We start from the raw sequence: 26,533 nt of genomic DNA on the forward strand, positions 1-26,533 counted from the left end.
GCACGATGGAAGAGAGGTCGCAAAACTTGGAGGAAAAAGAGTTGAGACCAAGCTGTTAGCAAATCCTTGCATTACAGCACATCTGCCTAGTTCTGGGCTCCGATCGCCGACGAACCAAGCAGACCCGAACTCCATTGCCCCGAGCTTCTACTGCGAACTGAAGCTCTCCAGCAACCTCATTCAAACGGTCCAAGGGAAGCAGACTCGACCCGACCATCGAGCGAAGCGTCCTATAGCCACCTAAAGTCCCCACACAAAAACAAAGAGGGCCTTCCCTCTGCTTCTGTTGTAAACATTTGATTTGTTAGTTTGTAATAAGCTTTCTTATAAATACAAACGAAACTCCTTTCTTCGGAAGAATCAAATTTTCACCCTACAGTAAGCTGTCAAAAGCACTGTATGCTAACATATAAATTATTAACAACCAAGTTCGTCTGAAGATTACAAACTAAACCGAAGTTCTTTCAGAGACAAGCACAATAGACCAAACGCAACAAAGGAACCATCTACAGACTCATTGAAGCAGCATTCCTGGTCTGTGATCACACTTTGATGAAGCTCTGCACTATCACTAAAGAAAAATAATAATTCAAGCCCCAGAGACAGCTATTATTAAGGAAGACAAATAGATATTATAAGCATAGATGTGTGGCTTCAATTCACTTATATATTACAACGTCCCTTCTCCATATCTGACTCATGCTTACACCTACACACATTAATAAATATATCCATTTGGAAAATGGCTATCTACCATAATTCGTGCAATTGATGCATTATTGCAAAAGAATTAGCCGCCAGGCGGTTGTTGGGTGGGGCTCCTAGCAAGAAATATCTGCATCTGCTTTTGTATTAAATTTACAAAACTCTTTTTGAGTCGCGGGCTGCTGACAAATGATCCTGCAACATAAGCCATAAACCAAATAAGTATTGTCTGTATCTTAATGATATGAAACATAAGGTTCAGATTTGCATCACTAGTTTTCTCAGCATCAAAAAACTTAGCAAATGGCACACTGGAATTCAATCCAAGTAGGAGCCGATTGCAGGGAATCAATACATTAATTGCCTCATGCCACAGCAAAAATAGACCTTGAGAACTGCACAGAAAAGAGGAGAAAAGACGGGGGAAAAGCACGGACAAACTTAGAGGCTAGAACAATTTAAATTTCTGCCAGTTACATTTTGCAGTAGAATATCAGATGGAGAAAACGGATGACAAAAACACCCCGCCATGAATCAGTCAGGTCTTAACCAACATGGAATCACATACAGAGGATTAGGAGAATATCTTACTCATTTTCTGTTAAGACCAACATGGAATCATTGCTTAGCCAAGCTGTAGGACTGTATGTAATATTGGACTTCTGCATTGACTAGAAAAAGTAGTAGTGTGCTATAAAGTGATTGCAATATAAATATATTTTAACAAAAGGATTTGAAAAAAATCAGATGTACATGAAAATTCAGATTAACATACATAAATTCTTTTGCGTCAGCATCTAACAGTTTCCAAGTATGTTTTGTATATCGATATTTCATGCAAACACAACCCTGACTCATCCGGAAATTTAAAAAAATAAAAGGTAAGATTAGACTCACCAAAACAAAATCAAACGCTTTTGTATCCTCCTTTTTTCTGTTGGTTAGCGCTGCAGCATTACTTTGTACGGGAATGTTCGAAGGTTGAAAAATGTCAGGCAGCGGAGAAGAGTGACCTCCATCAATGACATTCTCAGTAGCATGCCTGTAACGCGTATTTAGGTTACCAAGATTTTGAAAAAGTAACTGTTGGTGAGCAATGAAGGCCCCCATAGCATCGTAGTTCATTGGCTGGTTTGCAAAAGCTGGATTGAACATCATATTTGGTTGCATATACTGAGTCGAAGCCGGGAAAAAAGAATTTGAACCAAGAGTCCCATTCAAAGCACCATTTGTAGGCACCTGGCTTGATTGATTGATCCCACCCATGAAGGGAACGCCAGAATATTCAGGTTGCTTATTACCATGGATGGTATCATTAAGAGACAGGCCAACCATCAAGTCATTCATATTACTCTTATTAGTTTCTGTTTCTTGTAGGAGATCGTAGTTTGAACTAGAAGTGTCAAGTAACCCACATTCTTTACCAACTTGCTTCTCATGCTCTGGTGTCTTATTGTCAACAATTAACCCTAAGAATATGTCATCATTTTGTTTTTCCTCGGTCACATGGAAAGATACATCTGCAAATGGGTTATCTTCATTTTCATTCTCACTGTTGCTTTGCCCTGCAATAGGGCCATCTGCAAATAGATAATCAACCAAAGAACCAGAGGATATAAGATTTTCAATATTTTGGGGAACATGCTCCTCGATTGAAGCTTCAGTTCTATAATCATCGGCATCGCCTGTATCAATTAAGTCAGGCATCTGAACAACCGGGGTTGGAACAGATGTTGCACTAGATGGCTCTGATTGGTTCCCTGTTCCAGGAACCCAGTCTCCATCCAGAAGGCTTAAAACCTAAACATCAACAGTAATTAAATTGACCATCATAATAACTCACTTAAAAAAGAAGAAACAAAAACAAAAAAAAAACAAGCTGCTTCTATTCTTATATAAATTTGATCAGGAAATAAGAGAGAAATACAATAGTAAACAAAGTAACAAGCAAACACAGAAAATTGAACTGTTAACAATGGGAAGTGAACTAGATTTGACAAGGCATGGTGATAAGTTGAAGTGTTTAAATTTCACTCTTTTTTATTTGTTATTATTATTGTTGCTGCCTATGAAGCACGGACACGCATAACATGAAGCCGTGTCGTGTCGTGTCCGTGTCGGACACACGTGTCGAACACACGTATCCTATGTATTTTTTAGGATTTGCCTCGTGTCAGCGTGTCAGATGGCCGTGTCGGATCCGTGTCCGTGCTACATAGGTTGCTGCTGCTGCTGTTATTTTTTAGGTGGCTTTAGAAGTTATAACATTTTTAAAATCTAGAATCTTCTTCAGCATCTTGTTACAAAAGATGCATCATAGGGGCTCACAGAAAGGAACTATTCTTTGGCAAAAAGTAATCACAAGTTATCTTTTACAGGAATAGAGAAGTTTTATATAACATGATTAGGTTTATTTTACCCAATTCTCAAGTATCTAGCTTAAAGGAATCTATAAAGCACGGACACGCATAACATGAAGCCGTGTCGTGTCGTGTCCGTGTCAGACACACGTGTCGAACACACGTATCCTATGTATTTTTCAGGATTTGCCTCGTGTCGGCGTGTCGGATGGCCGTGTCAGATCCGTGTCCGTGCTACATAGAAAGGAATTATTTAATACTTGTTTCAGAAACTAGTTAAAATAAGAAATTGTGTTTGACTAGAAGAAATAGTCGAGAAACCTAAAATATTTAGTCAAAGAGAATATCTTCGGTATCATGAATTCATGACAAAAAGAAATCCTAGGCTTCTCCTTATCTATGGATATCATGAGTTCATGACAGAGAAATCCAGTGCGTTTGTTTATCTAAACGTCTTTCAGAGAATACTTCCAAACTAATGCTTGTTCATTCGAGAAACCAGCTACAATCTTGTCTTGTTTCGTTTTGAGTTGATAAATAATTACTCAGCAAGCACTAGACAATCATACAGATGATTTCGGGGAGAACCAAAGAAAGAACCAAGTTTATGCTCAGCAGTGCCGAGGACAGAAAGGAGACTGCAGTAAGATCTAGACTTCCAAAGGGATCTCCCTTCAGCTGATAACCAGGTGCCATATAATAGTAACTTAAATCTTTTTTTAGTGTGTGAGTATGTGTTTCGAGAAGTAGGGATGGGTGCATAGTTATTCAAAGACTAACTCTTCCTTCTATCTTTATATTCTATTTTAGTAGGCATACAACTTTTTCAAATATAAGGAAATGCAGAGTATGATGTAAAACTAACTTCCATGCTGAAATGATAGTTTAAGATATCAACTCAAGGTAGCAATGATCCATGTTAATGTCAACAAAATATGGCATGGAACCATGTGTAAACATGACAATTCATAGGTTTATGCAGAAGCAGAAATGTACACCTGTGCAATAAATGTCTGCTTGACCAAACTTTATGCATTGTTCAACATAATAAATTTGCGCTTTCAAAAAAAAAGAAAGATTTTTAATTGGTATTATCCTAGAGCTGTGACCTCAACTGGCCTTCCCCGTGTTCATGCCTTAATTGCTCATAGAGAAATCTTATCATTTACCTTCTCTTATTTCCTTAGAGTAGGAGAAACTTGTTTACTATTCACTGTTTGTACGGTGCATAAGAGCAAAGAGCATCCTTCCACATAGAAAGGACCCTATGATGCAGGACAATCATGGACCCTCCATGTAATGCGATTAGGATTTATTAGAATCTTTTCGTTTTTGGTAGGAGTTTATTTTATTCTATGTAATCTTCTTTTTAGTTAGGATTTCTTTAGGACTTGATGTTGAAATCTCTTTCTATTTTAGCTAGGATTTTATTTGATTGTATCTTTTAGTTTTGTTGGGTTTTGATTTGATTAGGATTTTTATTTACTTCATTAAGTGCTCAGTTGCTTTCTTATCCTATAAATAAGAGATGTACTCCTCCATGAGAGATAGATAATGATGAATAAAAAAAAATTAAGTTTGATCTTGAGCATGTGAGTTGCTCTTCCGCATGTGATTTGCTTTTTATTGGGGTGTGAAGCCCATGAGTGTGATGCCCGTAGGTGTGAGACCTAGCTATTTATCTAAAATTTATCCACTTTTAATCCTAGCCATCCGATCTCAACCACAAGTAAAAAAAAAGTACTGTTCATGGATGAACAGTGTCCACCGCAACCTTGAGATCCGACACCATTCGCCTCTGATGATGCCACAATCCTTCGAATCCGATCGCGTATGCCAATAACGACCCATGCTTGTATCACCATCATCGATTCTCCTCCAATCGTTCCTTAATGAGTTATGATCTGTCGCCGCCAAGGTCTTACAACACGGCTCTAGAAAGTTATCGACGACTGAAAAATTTATTATCCCCCCTCCAGATCACGTTTAGATTCAAACACCAACCAAAATTCACAGTATCGAGAATCTCTTGCTTTCCAATCGGATCCGGACTAGCGCCGAAGGAAACACATTCGAGAGCCATCTACTTTCGGATCGGAGCCCCTGCCTTAAACCAATCATTTGGTATCATCAGAGCCAAAGGATCCATAGTTGTCAAGGGTAAAATAGCGCTATCTCCTTCACCAAGTATTTGGTACCCTAGCTTACTTTTATGGATTTGAGGAGCTTTATGAATTTGACGTCTGAATTTTCAATATAGAAGATATATTTTCTAGTTATGATACGTCAGAATTGAAAATGTATTTCTATGCTGAGTGTAGGCTGAAGAGAGAGGCAAAACATTAGTGGTATAGAAACTATTATCATTCAAACATCTGTTCGTGAACAACTATCAAAGATCTTTTGGAGAAGAGGTACTCTAGTCCACCATCTAGAAGATTTTGTTTCTCTTCAAATTCTAAAGCAAAGCCAACACAAATTTCTCAACTCCGGTCAAATGTGGATCTTCAATCAAAATTTAATTTCAATCTAGATCTGAAACCTCAACTTGAGTCAGACGAGAGATACAAAAATTAATCAAGAACCAAACCCCGAGTCTGAGCGTCACCCAGAATCAGATGTAGATCAAAAGATTAATACAGAGTGCAAGCCTAAACTACAGCCGCAAGAAGCAAATCAAAAGATAGATCCAGAGCCCAAGCTTAAACAAGAGTTGGAACAAAAAACAAGGCAGTAGGTCAATCTAACACTCAAGCTTGAATCGAACCCAGAGCTCAAGAAAAGCCTAGAATTTGAACTTAAGTTCGATATGCGGTGCAAATTTCAAAAGAATCTGATTATTGAGTTCATTATTCCAAACCCTCCATCAACAACTCAATATCGGGTTTTAAAGCTCTTCTTTAAGATCTTGCAATCTACAATAGAATTCTTCTCACTAATCAAGTCAAACATTACGCTCTCTGATTATAAAATTCGGAGTCGAGTTTTCTCAAACACAGAGAGATTTGATGCAGTACAATCGTGGACATGTAATGCGATTAGGATTTATTAGAATCTTTTCTTTTTTGGTAAGATTTTATTTTACTTTATGTAATCTTCTTTTTAGTTAGGATTTCTTTAGGATTTGATTTTAAAATCTCTTTCTATTTAGCTAGAATTTTATTTGATTGCATCTTTTAGTTTTGTTACGTTTTGATTTACTTAGGATTTTTATTTACTTTCTTTAGTGTTTAGTTGCTTTCTTATCCTATAAATAAGAGATGTAATTTTCCATGAGAGATAGACATTGATGAATAAAAAAATTGAGTTTGAGAATTCTCTATTGAGCATGTGAGGTGTGTTTTTTGGCATGTGATTTGCCTTTTATTGGGATATGAAGCTCCTAGGTGTAAGGCCTAACTAATTATCTAAAATCTCTTTACTTTCAATCCTAGTCATCCTATCTCAACCGCAAGTCACAAAAAAAAAGTTCCTGTTCACGGATGAACAATATCTGCCACAACATTGAGATCCGAAAACATTCGCATTTGATGATGCCACAATCCTTCGAATCCTATTGCGTATCTCAACGACGACCATTGCTTGAATATCACCATTGCCGACTCTCTTTCAATTGTCCCTTAATGAGTTATAATCCCTTGCCGCCAATGTCTTACAATACAGCTCTGAAAAGTTATCGTCGACCGAAAAATCTATTGTCTCCCCCTTTCAGATCACGTTCAAATTCGAGCACCCACCAAAATTCACAGTATCGAGAATTTCGTGCTTTTCTAGCGGATCTGGGTTGGCGAAGGCAACACATCCGGGAACCATCTACTTTCGGATTGGAGCTCCCGCCCTGACCCCCATCAACTAGTCCGTAGCTTTTGTTACCTAGGAATTAATTACTGAGGATTTGACATGTTAACAGCCCATCATAAAAATTTTCTTCTAATATGGAGGAACAATCTATATACGAGAAAATTTTTAAGTGAGAAAAGTCAGTTGATGATGAATTGAGACACTCTAGGAATGATACTATTACATGAAATGTCAGAGAGATGTTAATACACTTCTCATGACTTGATATCTATTAGAGTATCATGGAACTTCCATGATATGATTTGACCGCCTGAACTCTGGATATGTCAAAAAGTCAAAATTGAATTTGTTTATCAGCAATGTTCAACTAAAAAGTTCTATAATGACACTGACATCAACAACCTCTTCAACTAACAAGAAAGTTAACCCACCGCAGGGTATCCTAGTGGTCTGGGACGCAGTTCTGTTCCTGCCACAATGCCCAGGTCCTTGGGTCAAATCCTCACACTAAACTAAGGTATAGGCAGAATTAAGGTCGGATCCACTCTCCACGGGGTTTTACAGCTGGGATGGGGCTTGAAGTCGGGTTTGCTCCCTTGATCTCGTGTTCTCTGACCAGTTGGGTCTGTCGTTACCAAGAACAAAAAAAGGAAATAAAAGTTTTAGTTGATCCTTTGGTTTTTATTTTATCAGGAATCTGATGTACATCATTACTTCTTTTCCCCAATCAATATACAAGATGGATCGAACCTTGAACCCTGACATTTGTTAAATTTTAGAGCATTAAATATGTGAATCATATTGTACTCACCTGTTTTAAAATCTTGCACATATAAAATGGCCTAAGAAAATAGTAAGATACAAGTATATTTATATGGAAGTAGGTAGGACACAAAAGAAAAACACTTTCATATGCTGAGTAACGAAAAATAAGATGTCCTGCAGGGGGTAGAATAACTCAGACTAGCATTAAAACAACAAACAGATTACTTACCTTGCTTGCCTTTTCCCTCAGAGAAACTTGGGGTATCTCAGAGCATTTAACCAAAGGATCTCTGTTTTCACCAAAATAAGATGCTACAATGGAAAAATGTTCATCATCCTTTTTCCTTAAAATTGATTCCAAGACACAACATGCCTTCATGCGGACCTAGCAAACCCAAACATATTATTTGTTTAGGTACCAGAGATTGTTAGAAATGAAACGAAAGAAAATCAATAGAACTTAAATTAGAGGCAAGCTGTAAAATAATTGTGATACTTTTTCGTTCAATGAAAATAAGTATGACTAACAATATGAACGACTTGCATTTTTTCCTTCTTTTTTCAGTAGTTTGGTACCTTGCTATTCCCAGCCAACGCACACGAGCAAAGAGCCACACAAACATAATCGTTTGGTTTTGCATGATAATGGAAATAGGAGTGAGCTGGTAATAGTATCCCTTTCATTAAAGTGAGCACGTGGGAGCCACTTCCTATGTATTCTAATTTGAAAAGCAATTGTCGATTACCCTTTTATAAAGGTAACAAAGGATTTAAAAAAATAATAATGTAGAAGACAATGGAGAGCCTGTGAGAGCCAAGTCTAGCAGAGAACAAAAGTTAGGGACATAAGATTGTTTGTTATTGTTTGTTCAGTGGAAAAAAGAACAGTTAGGGTTTCTTCTTCTTTTGTTTTGGTAAGCAAATATTGTTTGAGAATTAGAGTGTCGTCATTTTTGTAACCTTTATTCTCTACTTTGTACTTGATTTCGATAGTGAACCTTTCCTCTCCTCCGTGTCATAGAGTTGAACCATGTAAAATCTGTGTCTTGCGATGTGCTTTTATTTCAATTTTTCCGCTGCACTCATTTCATCAATCTAATCACAACATGTTGTCACACAAAGGACAATGAAATCCAGAATATTGTAGTAGAGGAGCAGTTTGCTTGTGTAACAAAGTCTTTATTTTATTATTTATTATCGGCTAAATTACTAAACTGGTATCAAAAGTAGTACCCAATGACCAGATTGGTATTAAAATTATCTCCGGCGATAACAAGGTATTTCAACTTACACGATGAAACAAACAGACCCAAAATTGAATTTTCCGGTCAACTTTTCCGGCGACCACTCATGTAATTTGTCACAAGATGCTTATGCGACATATTTATGATAACATGGCAACTGTTGTTAGCCTAATTCAAATCATTAGAGGGGTTCTTTAATTTGGGAGCTTCTTCTCCTTCTATCAAATTAGGGTTCTCCATTGCTTGAGAACATGGATTGGTTGAGCTCAAGTAATGAAGAATCACCAATTTGAAGGAAGAAGTCCCAAATTTGAAAAAATCCATCTTTTTTTATTCTAATTTGAAAATCACTCCTAATGGGTTGAACGAGGATAACTACAGTTGTCACGTTATCATACACATGTCACCTAAGCACATGTGGCAGATTATCTGAGTGCTTGCCAGAAAAATGGTCAAAAAATATATTTTTGGGCATATTTGTTTTATCGTGCAAGTTTAAATACATTGTTGTCGCCGAAGATAATTTTAATACATTGTTGGTCATAGGGTACTTCTTTTAATGCTAATCTGGTAATTTAGCCATTTATTATCTAACTAGTTTCACTTATGACATGTTTTCAAGTGCATCGTACGAGCAAAATAGGTAGTGATATCTATGTTGAATAAACCTGAGGGAATTGTAAAGTATAATCAAATTTAGAATTCATCTACAACTGATAAAAAAATTATATTTCTACTTAATAGATATTATTCAAGCTTAAGAATTCGGAATAACAACGCATGATTATCTTACAAATATCTAATCCTTCCAAGTGGAGTCGGGACTCTAATTTTCAATGTAATGAAAAGAACACCATAGAGTTATATCATTGACATTTTGAATTTTTTAATTCTTTTAGGAAAAGAATAATATATCTGAACATTCAGTCACGTTCTAGTATCCTTTTACACTCCATTTGATCTTTTTAATTCCCTACTGTTAAGTTCTTATTTTTATCATTTTGTCCTCCTCTGCTTCAATTATCTGGCAAAACACATCTCAATAACAAAGTTTTAAGGAACATACTTTTGTACTTTTGGGGCTATTTGGTTCACTAAAATGGGCCAAGAAACCCAATTCCCACTCTAACAACCTAGTCTACATAAGCATTTTTGAGTTTGGGATTTTCTTTTCTTTGGTTTGGTTCACAGTAGTAAAAATGAGAAATAGGCTCAGTTTTGGTCCTCCAAGTCATCAAACGGGAAACACCCATTTCCACTCGTTTTGAGCTGAAGTGGGATGAAACCCATTACAATTCTGACAACACTCCATCTCTTCGCTCGGGTTGATTTTTTTGGAAAAAAAAGGGCAACACTAGAGTTTCCTCCTTTCTTCTTCCAGCCTCCATCTCTCTAACCATGATTTATTATCGCCAAATCTAATAACCCCTCTTCTCATTTGTGTTTGTGATGGAGATTTATGAAAGGCTTGTGGGATCAAAGTCGAAAACTGGGGATCTTGTGCTCTTTGATCTTTTCTTGGCTAATTTGTCTATGTAGATTGAAATTTGCTCTAAAAGTTTGGTTTTGTGATTGATCTAGTAAAAAACAAATTTCCTTGAAATTGGGGATTTCTTTGAATTTGGGGATTTCTCTGAAAATGGCTTGCAGCTTTGTTGGATCTGTCTTGACTTAGGGGTCTGCAAACTCACGTACTCAATTTTGTTCATTTCATTCTAAAATTCTTTTTAGATATTTCAGTTTGTTTGATTGGTCTTGATTAATTACTTTTCAGATATTTCTTTTGGTAAGATTACCACCCACAACGGTCACAAATAAACTTGTCTTTAGTGAGAGGTAAATTTACCATGATCACCATATATATTTTCCCCTACAAACTTCATTACCAATCAAACACAAGAAAAGTGAGAAAAGTCTAATCAACCAAAAGTTTTCCCATTCTTTACATACCAACCTAACAAAGGAAAAATGTGAAATTTGTTTCCCACCATGTTTTATGTGTGAACCAAATACCAACAATCAATTTCATGAAAAACTTTGGAAAACCCAAAAAATGGGTTTATCACATGGAATGATGTTTCTCAATGGGAAATGAACCAAACAACCCCTTAAAGCCATTCCTCCTACGACATTGTTTTAGAAATATTAAATAACCTACCCTACAATACTAATTATTCTTAACCCTAAAATGTACAGCATCACAAATCATACACACCCAAAAGCCCAAAATAACGGATTATCTATTGTCAATGTCCCTACCAAAAGCTTATGCATACACTCTTCCTGCCCATCTCCTTCTCTCCATACATAAAGGATACCTGGAAAGCTAAGAAACTAATGACCTTATGGAGTTCGAATTTACTGATGATGCTTCATAAACAATAGATTTTAGAAATGACCGAGCAATTACATTTGACCATGAGTTTCATCTTGGATGTCACTGACTCTAAACTTTATTAGTAAAAAAAAATTAAACAAAAATATAAGGACACATGTTTTATGACATACAGAAACAATGAGATACATACGATTTCCAACTTATAAAATATTTTTACCCAAATTTATTCAAACCAGATAAATCTTCACATCCCTGTTATACTTTGGAGTGCACAATATTCAAATATTTGTAGAATTCATCAACGATGTTGGACAAGGAGAGCATACCTGCCACAGGGGAGATTGGAGTTTCACCTCAAGCGCATGACTCAGAGGCAATGGATCAAGTTTCAATGCCTCCAACAGAAAAACCTGGATAGCATCACGTGTGGGCTGCAAACGCACGCCCCCCGAAGTAACTATAGTTTCCAAAAGCCTCTCCTCACAACTCTTAATCCCTGTATGACTTGGAGCAACATCTTCATTAGCTGTTGTACTTGCCACTGTTCTCAAATCTTGGCCATACTTTCTCGATGCTTCATTTCTAGGACCTGAAGAGGAAAAGTTTCCACTGAGGTAATTACCTCCTTCATATCTATCTCGACCACCTATTTCTGCAGTTAGAGATCTTTGTAAGTTCGGGCTCTTGTAACACCCAATCCCACTGTCATTTTTCCTCATGGAATTAGCAGCAGCAATGGTGCTCAGACCAACGCCCACCACTTCACTGAGAAAAGACTTCTTCTCTTCGGTAGGCATTTCATAGTTTGTATTGCCAAAACCCTGGATGCGTTTCTGAAAATCTTCTGTCGGCGCCATTGCTGCGTTGTCATTGTTAGCAAATATAGCTGATACAGCCTCATGAGCTGTTTCTCGAACAGATTTATTGAGGGCATCCCCTTTAAGGGGATCTGGATGGCCCTTGTAATGAAATAACTGGCGCATCACAGCTGAATGACGTTGCATTTCCCTTCGAAATTCTGTCCCAGACTTTCCCACAGAATACTTGATCAACCGTAATGCCTATGAAAAATACAAATATAGAGTTAAAAATTCCATTTCACATACATTACAGCTTGGACGAAACATTTACATTTTCTGATAATTCATCCTACTATGAAAGGTAATGTCCGCAAATAACTATGGTGCACCAGAAGATAAACGGAGTGTGGAGAGCTTTTCTTCATTCCAAAATGAGTTCTACACAAGAATACTAGCTGAGCTGACAAATGATAGATGATAATGACTCATATTACAATCAGCATATACTTTTTTTCTCATGCAATTTTTAACCTTCAGAGCAGATTGTAAAAGAATTTCCAGTTCAAAACTAAACAAGTCATGTGTATTGTGTATCAAATCATACGCTTGAAGTAAAGAGCTATACTTTTCTCTAAGCTGATAATGATATCAACTACAAATATTATAGGTAACAAATTCTTACTCCAACTCCAGCCACATAGGTATATGCAAGGTTTTAAATATCGGATATCGGGGAAATAACAGATGGCCAAAATTCATATTCATATCGGATTGCGGACATCGGGGAAATATCAGGGATATGTGGTAAATATCGGAATGCCATAATGAATGTTTGCATACATAGTATAATGCATTAAAATGTAATTTTAACATATGTAATAAAATTTAAGCATACAAAATATGAATAATATATGTTTAGGATCACTAATCAACCTTCTAAAACAAACAAAAGTGCAAAGCAACGTTACAAGATTCGATCTGCTTCTTTTAGGACAAAATGTCATTTGATATAATGGGGAAATCTTGATATCTCGCCCAAAAATTCCAAACACGGTATATTATTTTGCAACAAGCTATATAAAAAGATATATTGGTCCACATATCGGCTAATATATCGGTCATATCGGGGATTTATCATTCAAAATAGCCAAAAAGCAGTAAAGAATATTTAAAGACCATATCGGTTGGGGCAAGCCCTGTAAAAGGATATATCGGGGCCATGTCGGGGATATTTAAAACAATGAGTATATGAGTGTGGCAAATCAAGGGGTTCAGAAGCTAGTGGCTCGATTTTATAGGCCATACATAGTCTTAGCTAAGGTGAGGCAAGCTACTTACCAGTTATAGCTTCCACCAAGATCTAAAATTCACCTGTGTTTCATACTGCTCAACGGAAGTCTTGTTTTGGACATAGCCCAGGAGTATCTCAAGAGATACCCACCTATTGGGTCTTTGATAAGCATGTTCTCCAAGGAATCTTGGACCAACAACTCAAGCAAGTGGGAAGGGAGTAGTCTACAAATTGGTAAAATGGAAGGGAAGAGATGAGAGCAAAGCTACATGGGAGAAGTAGTACTCTTTCATAAAGAAGTTTCCTTCATTTGACCTCGAGGATGAACCCAATGTAGAGGGGAGGAATTGTCAGGTTACTACTAATACAGTCTAAGTTCATCAAGCCTAATTAGCCTATACGATAAACAATGCTACTGGATGGATGTCATGCTTTGTACCCTAGGAGGCCCATTAAGAGAAATCCTCTATCATACTGATTGAATCATTAGGTATTGGAGAGTGTAGCAATGTTACAGAGAACAATGGCAGGGTAGTAGAGGCGTTGCCGCAATAGAGCTAGCTGTTATATACGACTCGCAATTGAAGGCAAGCAGCTCTACAATGACCGATGAAAGTGACAACACGTCAAGCATGCAGGTAAAAACAAAAGGCAGCAGCAACATGAAGGTGAGTAATCAAACCAGCCAGTCTAACCGCCAACAGATTTTTTCCTACATGGTTTTAGAGTCCTTATTGGATCAGGTTTCCTGTTGCAGTTAGAATTCTTTTCTGACTAAAATACATAGTTTCTTGGGGCCCAAGACTTCTACCCTACAAAAAAGGGTGTTCTCTCATATCCCGCGTTCGAGAGAGGGGTTGAGAGGAAAGGGGGCCATAATAAATAGATCAAAGGCCAAGCCAGATCAAGAAGATGAAGAAGAAAAAAAGGAGATTGCTCGTCTAAGGATTTACAAGTGAAAAGTTATATTTTTGTGAGGATTTATAATAAGCCGGATGAACTACTCTTGTGAGAGATCAATGAGGAAAACAATCATGTATCTTCTTCTTCAACTTAATAAACTATACTCTCCCTTCTCCTATGGACGTGGGCACATTACTCCCTCTACATTGTGTTTATTTTGTGTTCCATTAGATATTCTCAAAAGAATCTTCTTGTGTTTATTTTGTGTTGTTCTTATTATTTCATCATAAGGTTAATAGTATTCCTTGAAACTCTAAAGTCAAAGTCTTTGTTCGAGATCTAAAGGTATCCAGTTCCTTACACTAGCTAGAGTAGCAAAGCTAAGGAATCAACTGTCAACACGTGACAAAAGCAATTGTGTTCTTTTGTTTTTCTCGCTCACTAGAGCATGCAATATGCTAATAACAAATGAAATGCAATGAAGGGATTATACATGAATATAAACTCATATTATCCCTCTAAAACACTTCTTCCTCCTCTATCTTATTCCCTCCCTCCCTCCCTCCCCCGCCCTCTCTCTCTCTCTCTCTCTCTATATATATATATATATTATATATATATATATATATATATATATGAGGAATATGGGTATGCTTGGTACCAAGCACAAAATTTGTGCTGGTAGTAGTGGCTGGCTATTTATCTTCCACTCATTCAAGTGGGGACCACATTTACATGGGTTGTAATGTGGTCCCCCCATTGAATGAGTAGATGTGAGATACCTCACTACCAAGCACAAAATTTGTGCTTGATACCAAGCATACTCAGTTTCTCTCTCTCTCTCTCTCTCTATATATAATATATATATATATATATATATATATATATATATATATATATATATTTCTGTACTCATTAAGTGTGTCCCCTTGTAAAATATTTTGGATAATAAAGATTATATTTTGAGAATCGGCCGACGAACTCTGTAAGTTACTTTTTTCTTTCTGTTTTTGTTTCCGCTTACTTTTGGTATCAGAGCCATGTTCAACTATTTCATGTCTGCTTAAGTTTGATCTTACAGTTTATCTTTTTGATTGTTTGTTTCTAAGTATGTAAAATTTATATATGTTTTTTTCATTCTCTGCTTAAGAACTTAGTTTGCATGCTTATGAGACGTCATCTAAGTCGCACAGTGTAAAGCCCGTTGTTGTCGGGATGGCTGTTGAGGATAGTGTAAGTCGTTGACAAACGTGTAAGCTTTCTGCTAGGTTGTTTCGTAGAGAATAAAAAAAATGTAAATTCAGCATCCTTAGAGGTTTAAATAATCAAAAGATAAACTTGAAAGAAAAAACATGACATACATTGGCGAGAGTAGTTCGGCTTGTAAATCCAGTTATACTAGAATGAAAAAAGTTAAAAATGCTCAGTTAACTGAATATGAAACTGATATTGAATCACTTAATAAATGGACTATACCCGATGTTCCTAATAGAGACATCTATAAAATTACCTTTTTAGACTATAAATCCTTAATTAATATCAAGATCCTAGAACGGACTACTACAGTCGATAGGGATGAAGAGACAATTCAATTGCTAGGAATTACAGATGTAAATTCATATTTGGATAAGTATAAGTACCTACATATAGGTTTAATACAAATTGCCTTTAGGCCTTTGACTTTATCTAGTCTTAATGCATCTTTATTAGTCTGCCTTAGAGATTCAAGACGCTTAAATTGGACCCAATCTTTAATGGGTATAATGGAAACCAGTCTTTGTAATGAACCCGTATATTTTAATGTTTATCCAAATTTAAGTCTATCTCTGACTCGTCCGAATATACTCGAATCAACAAGTCTTAATATTAAGACTCATGGTTATAATTTTATACCTGGATCTGAAATGAATGCTACTATTTATAGGATCCATTATAAAGTATTAAATACTTTAGCCCCTAAGGCTAAGATACAGTCTAAACCAGGTAAAACAGTCCTGGTAGAAACTAATGTTCTATCTTCTAATATTGCTGTTAATAAACATATAAAATAGGATGAATGAATTTCCCAGAAAATTAGGTTATACCTAATGCTGTACAACCTTTACCTATTGTCAATCAAGATATTGATCAAATTATACAAACTACAGATGGAGAAGTTAAAATAACATTTAATCCATCTAGAACAATCAGAATATCTGATGCGACTACATCAGCCAGAAACTCTTTATCAAGATCTGGATTTATAGAACCAGTTCTGTTCAAGGAGTAAATATCTCCGAAAATAATATTCCTCATCCTTTATATAAGGATAAACTTTCTCCTCCTAATACGGAGATGAGCTTTCGTATGAAATAAATTTTGAAAAAGGTAGTAAAGAAAGGAAAATTCTAAATAAAGAATTTTACCTAGAAAAACATAGCAATTTTAGAAAATGGTTTTTTTTTTTAAAAAAATTCTAAAAGAAACCCGTTAAACTGGATAGATGAATACTATTCAGTATTAAGGTTAAAATAAGAATTTAAATCTTTTGTACCTTGGTTCTTAAAAAAATATATTCAAAAACAAGAAACTCAAATAGGAGTTGTAGAAGAACACTTAAAACAATGGAAAACTACTACATGAAAAATCATTAGATCGATAAATCCGCTACATAGTTTAAAGCACCTAAAAATCTTTGTAATAGTTTAAAGCACCAAAAAATCTTTGTAACTGTTTAGTATCAGTTATTTCATCAGGAAATTTTGATGCAAACTCAATGTTACGATCAATAGGAATTATAGTTCTCTTTTCTATATTATGACCTAAAAATCTAATCTGAGTTTGAAATAATTTTATTTTTGGGACAGATATAGCTAACCCATTTTTGATAGCCAAATTCCTAAAAATTTCTAAGTGTTTGATGTGTTGGTCAAAGCTATAAGAAAAGATAAGGATATCATCTATATATGATAATATAAAATCCGTATAAGGAATAAAAATTTTATTCATAATATTTTGAAATTCAGAAGGGGCGTTTTTAAGTCCAAATGACATAACATTCCATTCATAGTGTCCAAATGGGACTACAAAGGTAGTTTTATATTTATCTTTTTCTTCTATTTGAATCTGCCAATAGTCTGATTTTAAATCAAACTTAGAAAATATTTTTGCATTATTAATGCGATTTAATAAATCTCTTTTATTAGGAATCAGATATCTTATCCATTTAAGGACAGTATTTAGAGGTTTATAATTTATAACTACTCTAGGTACACCTTTTTCTCTTTCAGCTGTATTATTCACATAAAAGGTTGTGCAGCTCTAAAGAGAATATAATTTTCTTATTAATTTTTTCTCTATAAGAGTTTATATTTCTTTTTTACATAGATCAAGATATTCTTGATTCATTTGACAGGGTCTTGACCTTGTCGGAATGTTTTTCTCATTAAAACCTTCAATATAAGGTAAAGAAATAATATGTTGTTTCCTGTTCCAGAATGCATTTGGTACATCACTGCATATAGTGAGTTTAAATTTATTTTAAATTTGACTTATTAAGTCTTTTTGTTTCTTTATTTGTTCTTCAACTTGAACAAATACTACTTCTTTAAGAAAATTCATTTGATTTTCTTTCAAGATTATATTCTTGACTTCATTCAACATTCTTGTCTGAGGATTAGTAATAAATTCAAATATGATTTTTTTATCCTCATATTTAGCACGAATGCCAGTAGTATCAATTTGACTAATAGGCATTATATTATGCAAAAATGGAGTCCCAAGTAAAATGTGCTGAGATAAATATTTTACTAAAATACAGGGAGTTGGTATACAAATCCCTTGAACACATATATGTGCTTGTGGTAATTTATATTTTACCTCTAATTGATTACCATTTGGACTACTCAAAGTTTGAATAGTTTTTTTCAAAGATTTTAGAAGGAACTATGCATTCGTTTATGCAGTTTAGATCTGCACCACTATCGATTAGAGCTATAAGATCTGGGATAAACATTTGTTTAGCTATTACTAAAATAACTTTATATACCACTTTTGAGATGTAACTTGTTATAATATTTGCAACAGTGCATTAGTGTCAGTATCACTGTCATTATGTTCACTATGTTAAACTATGACATTAGAATTTTCGTCATTATTTTCTAATCTTGAGAGAATGTATTTATTCTCTTGTTTTAAGTTTTTGACTTCTTTTTTTAATTCTTGTATCTCTTATTAAGAGAGGATAAAGATATATCTTTTGAGGTATGAACAGTATTTTGCCTTCTTCTTTGAACTTCAGAAAATTTATAGACATTGTCCGTATTTGGACTTTCTTTATTTTCTTTACTTACTATATTTTTTAAAAGATCTTCTTTTAATTCTGTGGATATATCCCCAGATAATATTTTTTCAATTAATTCATGATTTGATTTAATCATGTTTATTGATAGTCCATTCATTTGGACTATAGCTTTCCAATAGTCAGCTTCTTGATTACAGTCATTAACTGTACATTTATAATTTCCTTCTTTCTCAGATTCTGAAGTTGATGAATATGATTCATCTTTAGTATCACTGTTAATCATAATTTTATGTAACATTCTTTTAAGACCTTTGTCTTCTATTTCTTCAATCTTTTTCTTTGTATAATAACGATTAGCATAGTGTCCGATACGGCCACATTTATAATAATGTATTTTGTTTTTCTCTTTTTTAATTTTCTTTTTAGCCCTATTTGGCTTTTCTCTTTCTTTTTCTTTAAAGAATTTTTTCTTTTTCTTTTTGAACAAATTTTTAGTATTTCCTTTATTAGAAATATTTTCTTTATCATCCTTATATGGTTGATTATAAGCAAATTATTCACAGAACTCTCCAAGTTCTTTTCTTTTGGTAAGTCTTTGAGACTTTAATTGATTTTTCAGCTTTAAATCATTACAAAAGCTAAGCCTTCTTTTATACAGGCATTTGACAAATATCCATATGCTAGATTATCATATAAGGTTTTAAACATCGGATATTAGGAAAATATCGAATGATCAAAATTCATATCGGATTGCGGATATCAGGGATATGTGGTAAATATCGGAATGCCATAACGGATGTTTGCATATATAGTATAATGCACTAAAATATAATCTAAACATACTTAATAAAATCAGGGAAAACAAAATGTAAATAATGTATGTTTAGAATTACTAGTCAACCTTGTACAGCAATCGAAAGTACAAATCAAAAGTACATTTTGTTCTGATTTTTTAGGCCAAAATGTTATTTGATATGATAGAAAAATCATAATATCTTGCCTAAAAATTGCCAAACACGGTATATTATTTTGCGACAAACCATATAAAAAGGATATATTAGTTAATATATCAACTAATATATCGGTCATATCGAGAATATATAGCTCAAAATAACTAAAATATGATAAATGATATTTAAGGACTATATCAGTTGCGGCAAGCCCTGTAAAAGAATATATCGGGGGATATATCAGGCCATGTCGGAGATATTTAAAATAATGTTATCATAGGGTATATAACCCCCATATTCTAATCGAATTTAATTCCGAACTTTTTCTACAAATAATGTGGGTAAGCCATCAATAAATTTGGCTTTTTAATGTGAGCTATTAGCATCACTTAGAGACATAACTCTGCTCAAATAGGTGTCTTTATACCACCTAAAATGAGTTAAAGATGGACATTTAAAATTTTATAATAAGATCCTAATTCTTTCACCTTCATCAAGATAAGCACCAGTAAAATGATGAGCAATTGATAACATTAAAGTATATACAACATCTTCCCGCTGAACACTATTTTCTATTTTCGTAGCTCCTAAAATTTTTGATACGAGTGAGAGGTTTCCATGATAAAATAAAGCTCTTTTTTAAAATGGATGTAATTATGTTTTCAGTAGAAACCTTCACTTTTCTCTACATATATAATTTTAATTTTAAATTTATAAGTTTCTGAGTCAAATATCTTGATATAACATTAAAGATTTTCATGAAGTATTAGATCTTTCACCACATCTAAAAATAGGTGTAGTTATATTTAGTAATTAATAAAAACTCTCTTTACAAATGGGAAAAAATATTTAGGTGCATGTTTTGGTAAAATAAGGGTTACATTTAAAATTGACTTCAATAGGCTTTATTTACTGACAAGTTAAATCAAATCTTTTAACTATGAAACTATGTTTTAATTTCTTGAAAATATTAATTTAGTTTCCTAAAAGTTTTTACTTTGCTTTGGAGTTTCTAGTCACCTGAAACTAGATTTTTCTCAACAAGAATTAGTTTTAAGATTTAAAATATCTTTTTAACAACAAATTTACAAAATATTAACAAATATTATCGACCATAGTAATCAGGTCTAAGCTTGACCTGGATTTTGCCCCCTAGTTGAATTTAAGAAAAGACCTCAAACTCCTTTTGCTAAAGTTGTCCTCTTAGTTCATTATAGCATTGAGCACCTTAAACAAAAAACAAATATCAACTTGTTTTGAGCTAAATGACCAAATCGTCATCATCATATAAACCTCTTCCTATTGCCAACACATATGTTGTGATCCAACAGCTCCCTCGAACTTTATTGGTCATTAGAACATGATTGAACATCCTAGACTCTAGATAAGTTTGGACTAGATTAGACCAGAACCAGACCAACCTAGAACTCAATCTAATCCAAACCAGTCTAAACCAGTGTCAACAAAGGCGTGCGCCTCATTGCACCCTAGAACTCAACCCAGTTCAGACCAGTCTAAACCAGTGTTGTCAAAGGCGTTCGCCTCATGCCCAACGATGCGGGTATCAGTAGAGCACTCTGCATCTAGACCAACCTGGATTTTTTATTTTAGCATTATGAACTAAGACCTTATTTTTTTATTTAATAGTGGATATTATATATCTTGCCATATTTCTATGTAAAAATTCATAAACATGTTCTTTCATGTTTGATTATCTAGCTTGAAAAATTATGTGTGGTGTACACCTAGCTTCACTCCGGCATGCGCATCGCATTGCGATTTGCACATATGCGCACAAAGGGACTTTGTGCCTTGGATTTCACATCTCATGTTAACAACACTAATCTGAATCAGACCGAACCAGGCCAAACCAAGCCAGAATCTAATTTGGTGTAGCTTGGTCCAGACCAGATCAGTCTGGACCAAACTAGACTAGACCAAAACCTAGTTCGTTCAATCCAGCCAAACCAAAACCTTCTTCAATGCTTGTGCACTTTAATTTTAGAACCAAAGCATTGTTATTGTATCTTGATAATTGCTTGTGTTGTGATTGATATTGTTCTTGATAGACGAGGTGTTGTGATTGACGTATGTACAAAATACAAAATTCTTTCTTGATCACGTAGTGACATCAACTAGGTAGATTGTGCATGAATACATATCCCACTTAGGTATGGATTATAAGCGTGAGCTTGTGACATTGACTATACGTCTCGTGGATTATTGACTTTTGTATGTTCTTGATCATGTTTAATGTTCATGTTTTACGGATATGTACCATAGAGATTCAAGTGCCTAAATAGGCAAGATCGTCGCGATATTGTCTAAGAAAATCACTTGAAACAATTATAAATTACTATATAACATTTCATGCACGATCGAAAATTAAATATGTTATCACTAGGTTAATTAATGGGGCATTAGAGAATGGGGACTAAAATGTATTTAAGGGGTACAACTATTATCTGGATATTCATGTTTTAGGATCATGTTTAATGAGGCTAAGTGTCATAATTACTTTTTATTCATGTTGAAGTGTCCCCCAGATCCTATTAGTAGTTGCCTTATATGCATCAAAATTTCAACCTTAAATTCAAATAACATAAAATCAAACTGGTCTGCATGTGTGACTATGGCAATGAAGGGACTTGATAGATGTAGATAGCATCTTGAGTTTACTTTCATTTTAGAGGTAGCTGCATGTTTTACAACATGTTCCCATGTAGTAGTAATAAAATTTATATTATAAATCTTATGTGTTATATAAATATATATATATATATATATATAACACATAAGATTTATAATGCTCTTCTATGATGCTCTTCTGAGGATATATGCTAAAAATAAACTTCTATTTGAGGGGGAAGATTTGGTTAAGCGCATGAAAGAGAATGGATGAAGGCAAGCTGGGTTCAGAAATAGGATGAAATTACATGAGTTGTTGCTTGAAGCCTACTTGAACGCAAGGATTGCTGGGTTCAGAAATAGGATGAAATTACATGAGTTGTTGCTTGAAGCCTACTTGAACGCAAGGATTCCAGCATATGGGTTTAGGGAAAGGGTGAAGGCTGATAATATTTTCCCAAACAAGAAGCTAGCTGAACTACTAGCAGCTGTGGATGAATTTAGGAGGAGTAGGGAGAGGGGGAGGTTGAAGAGGATGAGGAGGAGGAAGAGGATGATGAGGATGAGGGAGAGGGGGAGGTTGAAGAGGATGAGGGGGAGGAGGAGGGGGTTAGGAGCATGATGGGGTTTTATGATAGTTGTTGCTTGGAATGCGGTGATAACTCTGACAAATTTAAGGTGTATTTGGCGCCGGAGTCGACAAAATATACCAATCTAACAAAACTAAAAGAAAATATACCAACATGTCACTAAGTTTCTACAAAATATACCAATCTGGCTATTTTACCTATACTAGTTCTTGTGCACGTGCAATGCACGTGGTTAAATATCAAAATTATTATTTTTTATTTTATTTCTGACTATAAAATAAGTTAGATTTATTTTGAGTTAAAATCTATAAACATGGATTATTATATTTGCTATAAGTTTTATTTAAAATTTTTTAAAAAATTATGAAATAGATGATTAATTTTGAAAACTTCTTGGGGTTACGAATAAACAATTAACAAGTTTACAGTGGAAGATAGCGGAACGTGGTACATTCTTAATAATTATTAATCTTTACTTAGTTTGTTTATAATGATAGGATCTCATTATTAACTAACTACAAAGCCTAATGCATTATTTTTTTGATTGGACATTCAAGGCAGGCAGAGGACCAATGTGAGTCCCCATCACAATGAATGTTATACAATTTAAGTATAAAGGAAAAAAGAAAGGTTAATCAATGGTGTAGTTGGTGAGGGGAAACTCTAGCAGTTTAATTTGGTATGTGAATATATAATAGACGGAGATAAAGGACGGTTTTAAAAATAGTGGGTGCGTGTGGGTATTTGTAGGCTGTCTAAAAATTATTGTGGATAGTTGATCCCCACAAAGCACAAATGATGGAGGTCACGATCTGACAACTTACATATCAATCAATGAGAGTTACAATCTGACGATTCTCACAACAACTGATGACGGAAGTTACAATCTAAAAACTTTCGTAACAACAAATGAGAGTTACAAACTAACGACTCTCACATTTCAAAGAGCCAAAGGCCAGGATTAAAAGATGACAATCCTTGCAACACTTTAACAGAAGAGATTATAAGTTGATGATCTCTTCAAAGTAACACAAGGAAGTCATCACCGCATTCCAAGCTCAAAACACGGAGTTCACCATCATGTTCCAAGTTCAAAACGCGGAGCTTATCGCCGCGTTCCAGGATCAAGACGCGGAGCTCATTATCGCGTTTTCAGATCTAAACGCGAGGGAAGTTTTCAGAACGTGAATCTCACGTTTGACCCATTCAAACACATTTTAAACGGTTCCAAAACCATTTTCCACGAATTAAGGGTATTAAACCTTCATTAAGGAGTGATTTAAGGGGACAATTACACCCCTTAAACCCCCTAAACCGTTTTCACGAATTAAGGGCATTAAACCCTCATTAAGTAGTGATTTAAGGGAGCAGTTACACCCCTTAAACCTCTTAAAACCGTTTTCCATGAATTAAAGACATTAAACCCTCATTAAGGAGTGATTTAAGAGGATGATTACAACCTATGTTGCCTAGGTACGGGTACGGGTACGGGTACGGGACACGGCAAATTTGTAAAAAGTAGGGTACGGGGACACGGCTGTATATATATAAAATAATTCACTTTAGATCCATATTGAATTAAATACCTATTACATTTTCATTTTTTTGTTATGTAAATAGAGATTATAAACAAAAAACTAAAGAATTTGTTATGTTACAGGTGTGAATTAAGACGTCGGGATGACAATGATCTCTAGGAGAATTGAAGACAAAAATGTTAAAGAAGACAAGAAAGAGGAGGAACATATAGAAAAATAGATCAATTTGTATATTATATACTTATATTATTATGTAACATTGGCTTGTATAATCAATGAAAAATGTAAGTTATGTAACTGATTTGAAGATAATATCAAATTCTAATTTTCATTACTTTCATCTTGAGCATACAAAAATACAAGTCTACCTTGCAAAACGAGAGTTAAAAATTACAAGCATACCTTCACAAGTTAGAACAATACCCCAAAATATTACAAATTTACAAGCATCCCTCAAAATATTACAAGTATATTTTTAAAGTTGCAAATATACCTCCAAAAGTTAGATCTATATCCCAAAAACTTACAATTCACTAGCATATTCCAAAAGTTAGATCTATATTCCTTGCACCGGTTAGAAGACAATCAACATTCAACATTTTCATACTCATTAAATACAACGGTCTCAAGCTCCGGCTCGTCAAGAGAAAGGTTTGCAACTTCTAAAATATCGACACCATTGAATGATTCAAATTCATCTCCTCCTATGTCCCACATCTTTGTCTCCTCATTAGAGTATTCCGAGGATCTCCTAGAAAGAAGACGGAGATTTGTATGAACATATACCAAATCTTCCGCTCGTTGTGGAGTCATCTTATTCCTCTTAAGAGAATGAATAAATTTATAAGTGCTCCAATTTCTCTCACAACAAGAAGAGGAACAAGGATGTCCAATCAACTTTAATGCTAACTCTTGCAATTTTGGTGTAGATGTTCCATAGATAACCCACCAAGACTTTGCATCTATTTTCCCCCTATCATCCAAAGAGTCATGATCCGCAAATATACCTTGTGCGGCGGAAAATTTAGCAAATTCCACATTAACCATTCTCCGCTCCTCGGAGTTAGGAAAATAACTCTTCAAACATTTAGTTCTTTCATTTGAGATCTCGGGATCCATGTGTGGTGCAACCCGATTTGGAGCTTCAATGAGCCAAGTCGCGCTAAAATATCTACAAGATAGAAAAACATTCATAAACAATATCAACTATTATAGTCTAACCAATGTAGATTAAAAGTTTATTTGAGGAAAAAAATGCTCACTTTGGGTTTAGTGAATGAGCTAAGCAATGTAATGGTGTATTGCTCTTATTCCACCGATCAACAAGGATAGTATGTACCACATTGTAAAATGATGAATATTCATCATCTCTCTTGCCTTCTTTTTTATAAATGCAATTCTTCACTTTTTCAATCATAGAATCCCACATATCATAAACTAAGTGAAGATTTGACTTGTCGGTGTCGGCGGATCGAACCATGTTATATATTCTATTTTATCCCACCATATATCATCCAAAATTGTCCCACCAAATATCATCCAAAACTTTGTTCTTAACAAATTGAGCCCTCCTAACATTATCATCTCGATAAACACTCCAACTCTCACTAATGATCATGTCCATAAGACCACGTTTGATCTTCTTAAATCGTCACAACATGATAACAACCGAAGCAAATTTAACTTCACATGTTCATTGAACATTGACAATCTCATGGAATGATTCATTATGAAGTTTCTTATAACAACAACATCATCGCTAACTTCGGTGATCCAACTACATTCCTCATACACTACCTCATTTCTTTCGGTATTCTTCACCGCACAAATATTTTTTAAGGCAAGATTGAGTGTGTGGACAACACATGGAGTCCAAAAAATATGAGGATGTCTTCCTTGCACAATGCCTCCCGCGGATTTGCAAACCGGTGCATTATCGGTTATGACTTATACAACATTATGAGGACCAACCTCTTCAATGGCTTTCAAGAGAATATCGGCTATATAATCCATATTTTTTAGTCCTCCCCTCTGCATTGAAGGCATTCAAGAACATCGTTCCATCTTTGGTCACCGCCATCACATTAATGAGAGGCCTTCTTTGTGAGTAGGACCACCCATCGCTAACAATAGAAATGGCTTTCAAGAGAATATCGGCTATATAATCCATATTCTTAGCCCTCCCCTCCACATTGACGGCATTCAAGAACATCGTTCCATCTTCGGTCACCGCCATCACATTAATAAGAGGCCTTCTTTGTGAGTCGGACCATCCATCGCTAACAATAGAAACACCCTTTGCTTTCCACGTTAATTTTATGGGCTCTAATAACTTCTC

At 34.8% G+C, this 26,533-nt stretch overlaps 1 protein-coding gene across 1 annotated transcript in view; it reads right to left on the bottom strand.

The window, feature by feature from the left end:
• Window positions 586-26,533, bottom strand: part of LOC109844600 (VHS domain-containing protein At3g16270-like) — a 32,314-nt gene continuing 6,366 nt past the window's right edge. Inside the window, exons 2-5 of the mRNA XM_020413704.1 lie at window positions 11,540-12,274; window positions 7,861-8,016; window positions 1,603-2,505; window positions 586-900 (exon numbers count right to left, since the gene is read on the bottom strand). Of these exons, the coding sequence (XP_020269293.1) occupies window positions 859-900; window positions 1,603-2,505; window positions 7,861-8,016; window positions 11,540-12,274 (1,836 nt within the window). The 3' untranslated portion in view covers window positions 586-858. The remainder of the gene's footprint in view (window positions 901-1,602; window positions 2,506-7,860; window positions 8,017-11,539; window positions 12,275-26,533) is intronic.

This window comes from Asparagus officinalis, chromosome 6, assembly GCF_001876935.1.
Source record: "Asparagus officinalis chromosome 6, Aspof.V1, whole genome shotgun sequence".
Lineage (NCBI taxonomy): Eukaryota > Viridiplantae > Streptophyta > Magnoliopsida > Asparagales > Asparagaceae > Asparagus > Asparagus officinalis.